Source organism: Callospermophilus lateralis, chromosome Y, assembly GCF_048772815.1.
Source record: "Callospermophilus lateralis isolate mCalLat2 chromosome Y, mCalLat2.hap1, whole genome shotgun sequence".
NCBI classification, from domain to species: Eukaryota; Metazoa; Chordata; class Mammalia; order Rodentia; family Sciuridae; genus Callospermophilus; species Callospermophilus lateralis.
Genome location: NC_135326.1, coordinates 10,853,646 through 10,867,883, shown reverse-complemented (window position 1 = coordinate 10,867,883; position 14,238 = coordinate 10,853,646). Strand labels below are relative to the sequence as shown.

Below are 14,238 nucleotides of genomic sequence, written 5' to 3'. Positions count from 1 at the left end.
TGCTTTTCTGGTTTTCCCAGGCTCAGATTAGACTCCATTTTCTTTATGGTTTCTATTGGACCACATTAACCTAGCTACATAAACTCTTCTCTTTAAATCTGGCTTCACAAACAGGGAAATCCTATCTGAAAATGAAATAAAAGGGTTGGAGTTCTAGCTCAGAGGTCAAGCCACACAGGGAACATACCACAGTACCTCAAAGAAAAAAGATACCTATATACATATATAGTATTGAAAGACCCCAGCCCAGAAACCCCAGGCCCCATTGTGAAACCATCAGGGCGTGTTGCTAACCCACGTAAACACCAGAGAGGTCTATCTGTTAATCAGTTAAGGGTAGTCTATTGTGAGAGGACAGGATGGTTGAGAAAGAACAGAAAAGCAGATCCCAAGGCATGCCTGAACAAACAGGAACTGATAATGATAAGCAGGAACAGAAAAACCAGAGTGTTAATATGTAACTGTCATGAGGTTTATCCAGGAACATAAAGTGAAAAACAACTTTGCCCTTTAGGTAATCTATATGTTGGGTTCAAAATAACCAATAAGAAACCTGTCACTTCCCGCGCGCGTGAAACCTGCCCCATTATCCTATAAAAGATCTGTACCCCAAAGCCCAGGGTGCCAGTTCACCAAAGCTCTGGCTGAGGTTTTGCTGAGCACCCGCAGGCGTCTGTGTCTGAATAAACCTCTTGCGTTTGCAGCCAGTGCCTCGTGAGTCTTTCTTGGACAGGGAATCGGTGGGTCTTTCAGTATCAGGTGGTGTGACCTCAGACAACTTAGCAAGACAGTCACAAATTTTTGAAAATAATATTTAAAGATGACACATATATCACACATTTGTGATATCTAAAAATAAAAACAGTTTGACAATTATTTCTGTAATTCTCATCACCTTCTGCCCCCTGATCATTTGAGGAGATAGCCTGAGCTAAGAAAGAAGCAATTAATGTTGGTGATTCGGCCCAGTGTTCTTTCCCCAGAAGAACAGGGGAAAATGGGGAAGGGGAGTCAATCCTCTAAGGCAGCAATGTGCACTGGAAATTAAATGGCTGCTTTGTGCTTAATGTCCATGTTCTACATTCCACTATTAGGGGAGTTCTAGGAAGTAACCTGGCTCTGGTGATCCCATGCTGTTTACCTCAAAACCAAAGAGAAAATTTCTTGATGAAAAGCAGGAAAGAAACTTTGATGAGTGGAGCTACACCAGGAAGACAAGGGCACCATGTCCTTCACCCTCTCTTCAGGGGCTGTCCAGGACTCTCAGGTTTTATAGAAAGGGCAATCAGTCATAGGCATGTGTGTAGAGGGCACACTGTATGTACGTTTGGCATCATCTGTGGCTTCAGGCATCTGTGAGTCTCATAAAATGTCTGTGAGCTCATGGTCACGTGCCCCCTTGACACACTTCACCCCATTGCATGTTATGCTCGAATTTGGGACCCCCCAAAAGACCACAAGAGGCCAAGGTCCATGTAAGCTGCAAAGAGGTGTTTATTTCAAGCTAGCTTGGTCCTCCATGCACACAGCAACTGGTGAAGCTGAGAGGCCCCGAGCCCAGGGTTTGCAGCAGTTTTATACACTCTTTGTGGAAGACAGGGACTTCACATGCATCATAGCAACTCTTAGCAAATCATCGCACACCATGGGAAAATCATAAAAAAAAAAAAACCTTAAAACATGATTAGCACATTGGCTGGTGGGAACAAGTTGGGTAGGGTTGATTGGCTAGTGTAAGAGAGGGATTTCTTTGAACTGATTGGGTTAACCAAGAAGGGTGTTCCTGCTGAACTATGGGGATTCCCAAAATGTTATCTAGCTCCATAAACTCCTGAGACAGTCATCAGGCATCCCAAATATTTGCCCTATCTCATGCTGATTGGTGGTTGCTAGGGGTTTCTATGGGTCCCCACCTAGCCTGACTAAGTCAAGGACACCTAGCACAGCAGATCTCTCCTATTACTTGCAGATAAACAACTCAGCAGGGTGGGTATGTGCCTAGGAGTGCTCTGTGGGTCCTTCTAAGGACAAGGGTCACACCTCCTTCCTTGGATGGGCTTTGCTCTGAGGTAGAGGCTGGTTTTTAATGCACAGGCTGACCTGAATCGTTCTCTCAGAAAGGTTCCCCTCCCATGTGTTCTGTCCATGTCAACAGTTCAGAGGCACCAACATTTTCAAGAAAAGCCACAAGCCCACCTGCTCCTGCCTGGTAAGCACCATGTCCCTAGATGCTGACCCAGGGCTCTCAGCTTCTGGATTTCAATTGACAGTTAAACCAGAAAGAAATAATAACCCTGCTCAGCTGGGCCCATGAAGCCCGCATATAAAACCCCACCTAGGACACATATGGCCTGTGGTGTTGATACCGCTGGTTACTGGGAGGAGTTCTGCCCCCTCACATGTTGAAGTTTGAACATTAGAGAAGCAAGCCCAGGCAAGCACACAAAGCAGGGTTTATTTATAAAGGAGTGACATAGACTTCTCCCCAGGAGGGAGAGGGGGGCCATAGCTGGTATCCTGACATCACAGAAGCAAGGTGGTCAGCCTTTTTATGAGTTCTAGGCTTCCTGTGTTCTCCATTCCTTTTCCCCTTATCTTTCTCCTTCCTGTCTTGGTGACTAGGCCCAGGAATGCTTGGTGAGATGGCACAAAGGTGACAAACAGAGGGTTGAAGGGGGAGGGCAGGATGCAGCAGCCCAGGGCACAATAACAACCTTATAGCCCCCTGTAGCAAGGGGCAATTCCTGAAACAGGCTACCTTAGCAACAGGAAGGGCAAGGACAGGTCCTTGATGAGGGTGGAGCAAGGGCTCTGGAGGAATTAACATTTCTATCCCTCAGGGGACAGTCTGCAACTTGCCAGACTCACTCAACATTGGCCTCCTTGATTAGACCTGACTCCATTTACCTGTCTGTACTGACTGCATGTCTATTTCTGGATTCAGTATCTACCCCTTCCCACAAAGTAAATACAATTTTATTTTTACTCTTAACTGGAATTGGTGAAGTCTTTCACATATTGTGCACTGGCCCAAATTCAGTCTACCTACCAACATTACCAATGACAATGGGGAGGGGTGCTTATATATAAACAGTAATATTCCCTCAAGTGTGGAATAGTGGCCACATACACATCTAGGGCTGAAAACTCAACTCTAGGTGCTTCCCCCACCCCCATGCTGGGCATTGAATCCATGGCAGGGGTTTAGAACTCCTGAGCTCCATCCACAGTCATTTTTCTATTGTGGTACAAAGAAGTGGGTGGAGCATAAATATAGTGGGTTTGAGAATACAACTCTGAAACCCAGCCTAATTTTTCCTTAAGATTGGGAGCCATCTCATCCAAAACTCACGAAAACTAATTTTTGTTTTAGTAGAAATTACTGCAATCTTTAAACTTGCTTGGAATGCCTGCCCATGCCTTGAAGTCTCCCATACCTGACTCCCCCTGACCAGATAACAACCCTCTCTGAAACCTCAGTGGTACCTCGTAAATTCTGATTTTGGGATCTGAATTTATTTGCTACCTTGAAATGTTAAGCCATGTAGTTCATTAATCTACTATCTGCCTTTGTATTATGCTTGTCCAAATCCTGGTATCTGTAAGTTCTCAAGACTCCCCTCTTTGCAACCTTTTGTGCTATAAAAATGTGTTCCGAGGGCTGGGGATGTGGCTCAAGCAGTAGCGCGCTCGCCTGGCATGCATGAGGCCCGGGTATGATCCTCAGCACCACATACAAACAAAAATGTTGTGTCTGCCGAAATGTAAAAAATAAATATTAAAAAATTCTGTCTCTCTCTCTCTCTCTCTCTCACTCTCCCTCTCTCTAAAAAAAAAGAATGGTTGTTTGATTTAAAAAAAAATGTGTTCTGAGAGAGCTGGGCTATCTTTAGCCTGGGGTTTCGGGAGAGACGACATGGGCAGCTCCTGGGTACATAAATATAACTTTGAATTTGTTTGATTCAAATTTGTAGTCTGTGGTCTTTTCCTTGTGTTGTGGTTTAACAGTGCCAGGTCTCTAAAAAGGCCATCTTCGGGTTTGGCCAAGAGAGCATATTTTTTCCCCATGATGACACATCTTTAAGCCAATATATATATATAAAAAAAAAAAAAAAACAAAAAAAAAACCATCATTGAATAAATTCTTTCTTAGAAAACAACAACAACAAAACTAGAGCAGTATCCTTGGATGGTGGTGCAAACCATGCCAGGAGGGTCAAAAATTCTAGGCCAGGGGCTGGGGATGTGGCTCAAGCGGTAGCGGGCTCGCCTGCCATGCGTGCGGCCCGGGTTCGATCCTCAGCACCACGTACAAACAAAGATGTTGTGTCTGCTGAGAACTGAAAAATAAATGTTAAAAAAATTCTCTCTCTCTCTCTCTCTCTCTCTCTCTCTCTTCTTTAAAAAAAAAATTCTAGGCCAGCCTCTGAAACATAGCCTCATCTTCTCTCAAAATAAACCTTCAAAGGGGCAGGGCATGTAGCTCAGTGTTATAGCACCCCTGGCCTTAATGGCCAGTTTAAAAACAACACCCTGAAGAAGAATAGAGGGGCAAAAGACATAAGAAAATAGAGAGTGTAAAAGGACAGACATAAATCGAACTATATCAACAGTGACATTATATGGCAATTGACTGAACAATCCTATCCTAAGGTAGAGATCAGCAGACAGAATGAAAACAAGTTCCAATTCTGTGCTATGTGCAGGGGTCACTGCTGGGATACAAATGGATAAAGAGTCTGAAAATAAGAGGATGTGAGTCCTACACCATGAAAACAGACACCACGAGTCAGCTCTCCTGTACTACCTCTCCAAAATCAGGCAAAATGTTTCAAAAGCACAATTTATTGAGACAGAACAGCTGTGAGACATGGACACATGACATTAAGGTGTTAATGAATGCTCCATTTTTTTTTCCCAGTGCCAATCCAAATAATGAGGACACAGCTGTGAGATTACAGGAAAAAAAAATGGTTTGCTAGCAAAGGAGCAACACAATGACTACTATCCAGAGACTGGGATTCTGCCAATCAGAAGAAACAGTTGGCTTTTTTTGTGGGGGGTGGGGGGGAGATGGGGGTGCCAGGGATTGAACCAGGTGCACTCAATCAGTGAGCCACATCCCCAGCCTCATTTTGTATTTTAATTAGAGCCAGGGTCTCTCTGAGTTGCTTAGCAGCTCGACTTTGCTGGGGCTGGCTGTACACTCTTGGTCCTACTGCCCCTCATAGACCTTGCTATATTATTATTTTTTAAAACCATACACTTGATCTTTATTAAATTGGTTAAATTGACAGAGTTCCTGAATGGGTAAATCATGCCCAAGGATCCAAAGAAGAAAACAGTATAATGGACAAGAACATCCACCCATCATACAGTTTATTAAAACTTGGTTCCTAATGTATTTTTCTTGGGGGTACTGGGAATTGAACTCAGGGGCACTCAATCACTGAGCAACCTCCCAGCATTCTTTTTTATTTATTAATTGAGTTAGTTTTTTAGAGACCGGGTCTCACTGAGTTCTTTCCTCCTTGTCTTCCAGGAAGGCCAGCTTACAAATCACAACCCTTGGGCTAAGGTTGTGGCTCAGTGGTTGAGCATGAGCCTAGCATGTATGGGGCAGGGTTTGATTCTCAGCACAATGAATAAATAAATAAATAAATAAATAAATAAATAAATATCCACCAACAACTAAAAAGTACTTTTTCAAAAAAAAGGGAAAGCAATCATAATCCTCCTGCCTAAGAATCTTGAGCAACTGAAATTTCAGGTGTATACCACAGAACCTGGGGATTCATAAGAATTTTGCGAATTCAGTCTTTTATAAAATTTTAACAAGAGTGGAATTTAAGACTGCTGCAAATCTTTGAAACTTCTTGTACAGTGTACGATAAAATAAATCTGTCTATATTCATCTCAGTTTGTTCCACATAAGCATCACACTACAAAAGTTTGTGAGAAAATGCATACATGAAGAAAGAAATGTGATTCAAGGTTCAATCAATTACTTGTTATCATGTTTGCCCCCAAATCATGTCTTCAGTATGACAAAGAATATTTAATTTCTCACTTAATCATTGTACATTCTCCCTACTTGCTCAGCTACACACCCAGATCCACCAGAAGGTGGACATCCACCTGACAGCTCACATGCCAACACTATTGCCCAGAAGAGATAGGCAGTCCTGTCAGGAGATTCTGTAGCCCTCCTAAGAGTCTGATTCCAGCACTGATGTGCTCACCAAGACTGAACTCCTACAAAGAATACCCACACCCCAGGACAGTTGCATTCACTCAAGTTCTTCACACTGCCCAGAAGCAAACCTGCAACTACTGCCTTTGGCAAATGGATTTATTACAAATTAGTCCAGACTGCATCAAGTGCTCACACAACACTATGCAATATTTCTACTGAATCAAAGATGTAAAACTAGGAAATTGCCACACTGTCTCATTAGGTGGAAAGTTTTTAGTAATTCTGGGGAGCGATCAAAACTATCTTTTAAACATGAAGTGCTACTGGATGACTTAAGCTGTATTTATAAAAAACAGAAGTGCCACAGCACACTCTTTTGGCCTTCCTTTCCAAATGAACACCGAGATACAGCAAAAGGCTGGCAACAGAGATAGCAATAACAATCACCCCATCTTTGGCATGTTGGCTATCTTAAATATTTGGACACAATTATGTAAGGAACTCTTATCAATGATCACACAAGATTCATGATTCCTGAATAGGTTCTGGGTGAGGTGTTGCTCAGAATGCTTTGATTCCTTAGGATAGGTCATTGAATACTTTAGCCTGAGCAGAAACAGCTCTCTCCACAGCATGTACTGCACAATATCACCTGATTGGAGGCTACAGCTTCATTAGTGATGTAACACACATGAGGCTAGACACCCAAGTAATGTTCCAGGAGCAGATTTATTAGCTGCAGGGTTCTGAGGTATATTATCTAAATTCTTTTTAAATCACTGCTTGGAGTTTCATTGATCTTTATTTACACCCAGTGGGACAGGGATGGAGGTTTATATTTTTTTTACGGGTACATATAAAGGTGTTTTTTGTTTTCCTTTGTTTTGATTAGTTCACAGAAAATGCTTTGTGTACCAATTGTAAGATTAGTCAGAGGTCTGCCAAGCTTTACCACAAAAGTAGAAGTCTGTGTCATAACCCACATTGAGATCTTTGCAAAATCTCTTCCTGACATACTGTTGAAAGAAAATTATGGTGAAGGTCTCTTGAGAAGCTTATTTAAGATTCTTTGGTGGAGAAGGTAGTGCCACTATATTAGGACATCAGATTGGGATCCTCCTTACCAAGCCTTTGGTCATGTGGTGTTTATTAAGAAACCCATCACACAATTTTCCCAGGGCTACTGAGGAACTCTAACACAGAAAGAAATCAAGCCTGCATTTTCTGGCATATTCCACCTAAGTATTATTCATGGGGACAAAAGCTAAGTTGGATGTAGTTTTTTTTAAAAAAAAAATCACTGGTATAAAAGACCTTTAAGAAGGAAGAGACCACTGCAAATGTGGAGGAGACACCTGCAGGGCTGAATCTGCTGTTGTGGTCATCAGTGGATTTCACACACAGCAGCAGCAAACTCACCACCTAAGCTACAAGAGTGCTCGGAGCTAGAATGCCTGCCTAGCATGCACAAGGCAGGATTGGGTCCCCAAAACTAGAAAAAGAAAAGAGAAAGCAACTCAAATATAAAGCAAAATATATTTTGAGAAAGTGCCAGTCCAAATAATATACACAAATGACATTATTTTATAATGCTCTTTATTGTGCCTATATACAACACAACACATGAGACTTAGAACAAGCACAAGTCACAAGAGTGGTGGTCACAGAGTCATCAACAGCTCAAAAAGCAATCAAGGAAAAGAAAGAGGCCAGCTTCAGGGTACACAGACACATCCCTATGGTCCCAGCTGCCAACCTCACCCCATCTCAAAAAATAACAATTAAAAGGTCTGTGGAGAAACTCAGTGGTGGAGCACTCCTGGGTGAAATCTGAACAAAGAATAAGAACAAAGGAGTTCAGAAGACATTTCACCAATCTGTACTTACTCCTGGAGTGGAGAGGCCTAAGCTAACATACACAATATGTAATGAAACATCAGACACAAAAGACTTAAAATACAGAAAAATGGGATCTAACAACAAGAGAGATTTAACCCAGAAAAACATGTTGCTTTCAAATCTTCATGATGATGCAATGCCCCTCTCCAACCCAGGGTATTTTCTTTGTTACCCCTAAATAGACAAAAAAAAAAAAAAAAAAAAAGAAGAAGAAGAAAAAGAAAAAAGAAATGAAGGCACATACCCTTTTCACATGCCTACAGTGGATTTTTCAAAATAAATAAATAAAATGAAATAAAATGAAAATTTCTTCAAGTCTGAACAAGTTCAAATGGATCTGAAACAAGCAAACATCCTTTCACATTTCCACACAAAATGTATTTCTCCAGTGTGACTTTGTAAATGCTTTTCAAAGAGACCTGGAAAGTTGAAATTCTTATTACAATTTTTAAATAGAGAAAAAGGATCTTCCCAGATGTGAATTCTTTATGTCTTTCAAGAAAACTCTGAAAGCTGAATATTGTCCCACATGGCTTATCCTCAGCATTTTCTACAGTACCAATCTTTTCATACAACAGAACAAAACTAGAATATCTGAACCCTTTATATTTCTTACTTGCATAGGATTTATTCATTTTGTTCCAAAAGAATCTTCCCAGCCCTTAGAAAAAATCTGAGAAAACAAGAAGATTTACCACATTTCTCACATTCACAGGGCTTCTCTCCATGAATGTTTTCACATATGAGAAGTAAAACAGGGCTGGGATGGGAAGCTGACAGGATGTAGCAAATCCCCACATTCAGTGGGTTTGTTTTTCAATGTGAGTGAAATGGCTTTGAAGGCAATAGGAAAAATGGAATGATTTGTGATATTTTTCACATTTAAAGAGTTATTCAGTACGATGTGGTGGTGTATGCCTTTAATTCCTGAGACTTGAGAGGCTGATTCTGAAGGATCAATGTTGGAGGCTAGCCTCAGCACCTTAGGAAGACCCTAAAAAATGCAGCAAGTCCCTGACTCAAAATAAAAAGTAATAAAGAACTGGAATATAGCTCAGTGGTAGAACACCACCAGAAAATCCCTAGTGTCTCTCTCTCTCTCTCTCTCTCTCACACACACACACACACACACACACACACACATTTTCAGAAGTGTGAGCCATTTCTTGTGTTTGAGGACACATGAAATATTGATTTTCAATTTCATATTCAAAGGGTTTTTCTCCAGTAAACTTCCTACATGTATATTAGTGAAACAGTAATAACAGAAGAGTTTACCAATTGTTTTCATGCATACAATTTCTCTGTAGTATGTGTTCTTTCACGTGTGTGAAACAGACAGGGTGTGGCAAAGGCTTTTCCACATTGTTGACATTCATAGGGCTTTTCTCTGGTATGTATTCTTTCATGTCTGTGAAGCTGAGGGGATGTGGCAAAGGCTTTGCCACACTGCTTACATTCATAGGGCTTCTCTCCAGTATGTGTTCTTCCATGTATTTGAAGGTCACTGGATCTAGCAAAGCCTTTGCCACACTGTTTACATGCATAGGGCTTCTGTCCAGTATGAATTTGTTCATGTGAGTGAAGGTTAGAGGACTCAGTGAAGGCTTTGCCACACTGCTTACATTTATAGGGCTTCTCTCCAGTATATACTCTTCCATGAATCTGAAGGTTACTGGACATAGCAAAGGCTTTGCCACACTGCTTACATTCATAGGGCTTCTCTCCAGAATGAGTTTGTTCATGTGAGTGAAGGTGAGAGGACTGAGTGAAGGCTTTCCCACACTGCTTACATTTATTGGGCTTCTCTCCAGTATGAGTTCGTTCGTGTATCTTAAGGTAAGAGGCAGAAATGAAGGCTTTTCCACATTGTTGACATTTATAGGGCTTTTCTCTGGTATGTATTCTTCCATGTTTATAAAGCAGATGGGATGTAGCAAAGGTTTTGCCACACTGCTTACATTCATAGGGCTTCTCTCCAGTATTCATTTTTCCTTGAATCGAAAAGTAACAGGATATAGAAAAGGCTTTGCTACCCTGCATACATTTATAAGGCTTCTCTCCAGGATGAGTTTTTTCATGTGAGTGAAGGTACCTGGATCTAGGAAAGGCTTTTCCACACTGTGTACATTCATAGGGTTTCTCTCCAGTATGTGTTCTCTGATGTATTCTTAGTAAACTGGGATAAGCAAAGTCTTTCCCACATACCTTACATTTGAAAGGTGCATTCCCCATGTTTGTGATCTTGTGTCTTAGAAGACTTGTGTGTGAAATAAAGGCTCGACTACCGTGTTTACATTCACAGAGTTTCTCTCCAGAATAAGTTCTTTCATGCCTTCTAAATAAAGAGGAGAAATAAAAGGCTTTCCCACATACCTCACATTGAAAAACTTTACCTTCACTGTGTGTCCTCCTGTGTCTTGGAACACCTGGGAGAAAAGAAGAGGCTTCACCACATTGCTGACATTCAACAGGTTGCCACCTAGTATGAGTTTCTTCATGTCTTTGAATGTCACTGGAACAATTGATGAATTTCCCATGTACTATAATTTCATATGGTCCATCTCCAGTTTGTGTTAACATTTGTGTGTGAACACTTTTGGGAGAAACTAGAGATTTCCAATATTTTTTAAATTCACATGGCTTCTCTTCACATTCCTCGTGCTTGTAGTATTCGTGTCCAGAGTGAGATGTGATGTGCCTATTAAGGAATGAAGGACATACGAACTCTTTTGCAAATATAATGAAGTCACATGGATTTACTCTATTAAAATTTTTCTTTGTTGAATTAAGAATTGGAATCGATTTGAAGGTTTCCCCACACTATTTTGTGCTTTGAAGTTTACCATATAACTTTTTTGAAGAAGAAGTGACCAGCACATAATCAATGCTTGATTCATTCACAATTTGCTATATATTTATAGATCTTTACATTACAACCAACATCAGGTAAGGCTAGGTTTTCTGACTTGCTCAACATGCCTAAAAATAAAGAGATTGAAAGGAAACAATCCTTTGTAACACACCTTCTCTTTGGCTATTATCCAAATAATGATATTCACATATGCAATTTTATAGTACGTTTTGCTTGTCAAATACTTTGAAAAGACTGAATATCTGTTACAGTTAAATATATTTCTGGTAAAAAAACACTATAATAAATACATACTTCTCAAATTATGCATACTTCTTTGGTTGATTTCCTTTATTTTTTTTTTTATTTTTTATTTTTAGAGAGAGTGAGAGAGGGAGGGAGAGTGAGAGAGGGAGGGGGGGAGAGAGAGAGAGAGAGAGAGAGAGAGAGAGAAGTTTAATGTTTATTTTTTAGTTATTGGCGGACACAACATCTTTGTATGTGGTGCTGAGGATCGAACCTGGGCCGCACGCATGCCAGGCGAGCACGCTACCGCTTGAGCCACATCCCCAGCCCAATTTCCTTTAAATATTATATGACAGTTCTCAGATTCCTTCACAAATTCCTCTTGTGAGTACAGTTACCTTATATTGCTCCCAGAGTTTTCAATCTGATCTTCAGTGATCTTGTCTTCCCACTTGTTTCCTTAAATAGAAGAACAGAACAATCTGTATGAATATTTAGGAGCTAGAAATGCTTTGTCAAATCGTAGTTGCCATTTATGCTGCAACAATTCACCAACTGATTCCCTTTTCACCTTCTACATAAATGAACAAAATAAACATGAGTTCTCTATTTGATTAATTTTAGAAACATCATTATTACCTATAGAAGCCAGGTTTCTGAGGACTTCCAGCATCACATCTCTGTAAAGGTTCTTCTGGGAAGGATCCAGCAAAGCCCACTCCTCCTGGGTGAAGTTCACAGCCACATCCTCAAAGGTCACTGAGATCTAAAATATCCCACCAAATGAATAGTGGAGGCCAGGAGAGATTGACAGCATGAGAAATCTATACTCAACATACATGATGTTCACATGATTCCCTGGCCTCTCGATTAATTCCATGATTTGGTCCATCAAACCTTTAATGCACTCAATTTCTTACACCCATTCCAATACTAGAAATTGGATCCTCAGAAGACAAATATTATAGTGATTTATACCCTTTCTTTGGACAGTTCAGAGGAAGTAAGACAGGCTCCCATACCACTCCTAACTTCTTTTTTGGTTGCAATTCTATTACATGTCCTAGAAACATCCTGTGTGGTACAGAGCTAAAATAAGCAATTCTGATAGTGCTTATATTTAGAAAAGAAAGGTGATGAGTAGGAAATTGCAGGAATCATGAAATTAAGCATTTGAGAGAGATTCTGACAACTGCAATGGCTCCCTGTACCTACAACGTTAATATAGACAAAATTGTATTTACTAATGTCTTGTTTCCTCTGAAAGTCTATTGTTCCATACTTAAAAAATGCCTAGAATCAGCCCCCACCCACAATGTCTGGGCATGGGGTCACTTAGGAGATTTCTTCATAGATAACATTTAGTCAATCTTTCACATAGGTTGTCACTATAGGTTAACTGGAGATTGAGCTCATCCTGTGTGCTTACACTGAGAACAACTAGAAGTTCGCAGGTGCTTTACTCCAGAACAAATTCAGTCAACTACCTTAGTATTAAATGACCAAAACAAACATGAGTTCTCTATATGATTAATTTAGTTATTAATAAACACAACAATTTTATGATTTCCTGTGGTAACTGTAAAACCAGAATAAAGTAAGTGAAAGATGTCACATGTCTTAGAAATAACTCAATGACCCAAAAATGTCAACTTGTCCAAACAGCAGCCTTACAAGTTTTATTACTCTCAAAACAATCTTCTTAATAAACAGCAGGCACTACTTGTATAAGTCTCATAGAAACAATGAATGTCCAATGATTGTCAAACTCTTCTTAACAGCAGCTGGTTCACTACCATAAGGTACAGTCATGAGACACATACCAATGTTCTGCTCAAGAACATTTTGATCAATGTTGGAGTACATGTGCAATGGTTGTCTGTTGTGAGAGAGATTCATCATGCCTGTAGCAAAGTTGTTGCAAACAAACCTAAGGCAGAAGCTCTTCCAGAGTGTGGTAAAGCCAAAAGTTTGTAGCCCAGATTTCTGAACTATCCCACATGCACATCTGTAAGCATGCTATGATGTCTGCACAGTGATGAAACAGGCAAAAAGAAAATGTCCCTGCCAGTGACACAGAACCATACTCAAGGACTGAAAACATACAGAAACATGCAGAACAATGAAGAATCCACAATTACAGTCAGAGACATCAGCCCAACTCTGTCAGGACAATGATGCAGGCAGGAGGGCTTCATGGGCCTTTAACTGAAGGGGAAGCACACTGAGGTCTCAGGGTCACAGCAACCTGCACAGGACATAAACCACACCCCTACAAGTGCACCACCAGTGAAATCCCATGTATGCTCAAAGAATATGAGAGCTAAAGCAGAAATCAGATCAGAAGCAGCTGAAAAGCCTCCAGGGAAGAAGACATGAAACACAAGACTCTAAACAGACACAGGACAAAGAGGTGACTCAAGAGAAAAGATGACCATTTTTTTTTTTTTTTTTTTTTTTTTTTTAGAAATTATAAGTTTATTAAAGGACAGCAGAAAAGACTTCTCCCGGAGGAAGAAGGGGACCCAAGAGGTGGAATCCGTGGAAGTGCAGTTGTCTCCCCTTTTTATAGTTCTTTCAGTGATGGAATGTAGGTGGGAAGGCCCAAGGGGTGGGACACAGGTGGGCCAAAGAAGTAGTCTGAGCAGGAAGGACTTCATTAACACTTCTTTGGGATGGACTTTGGCCTAGGGCCTTTTCAGGACTTCATTAGCATTCCATGAGTTGTTCAGTGTTTTCCCTGAGTCATTCTCAGCATGGCCTCCATTTTAGATTTCACTCGATATTAGACCCGATTTACCTAACTACACTGACTACCTAACTTTAAAAATCGGGTCTATGGAGTGGTCCATGATAAAAGTCTGATTGAGAAGTAATAGACTGGAAGGCCATTTGAGTGATGGGTGGTCTATAATTATCTCATGCCTTTCTCAGTCCTGCAACCTGAATTGTTAATATTTCTGTCCTGCGAAGGAAGGGGAGCATCCAGGAGGGAATGGATGCGGGGTTGGGAGTGCTGCGTAGCCCATAGGGAGGCAAATGT

The 14,238-nt window shown here is 40.7% G+C and overlaps 1 protein-coding gene across 1 annotated transcript; it reads right to left on the bottom strand.

Annotated features, from left to right (window-relative positions):
- Nucleotides 1–8,287: 8,287 nt before the first annotated feature.
- Nucleotides 8,288–10,419, bottom strand: LOC143639757 (uncharacterized). The gene has a single exon (XM_077107812.1). The coding sequence runs from the start codon at nt 10,328–10,330 to the stop codon at nt 9,383–9,385; it is 948 nt and encodes a 315-aa protein (XP_076963927.1). The 5' UTR covers nt 10,331–10,419; the 3' UTR covers nt 8,288–9,382.
- Between the last annotated feature and the right edge of the window lie 3,819 nt (nt 10,420–14,238).

Bases quoted from the DNA above. Each gene is read 5' to 3' on its own strand.
- LOC143639757 (XM_077107812.1), bottom strand. From the start codon at position 10,330: ATGGGGAATGCACCTTTCAAATGTAAGGTATGTGGGAAAGACTTTGCT.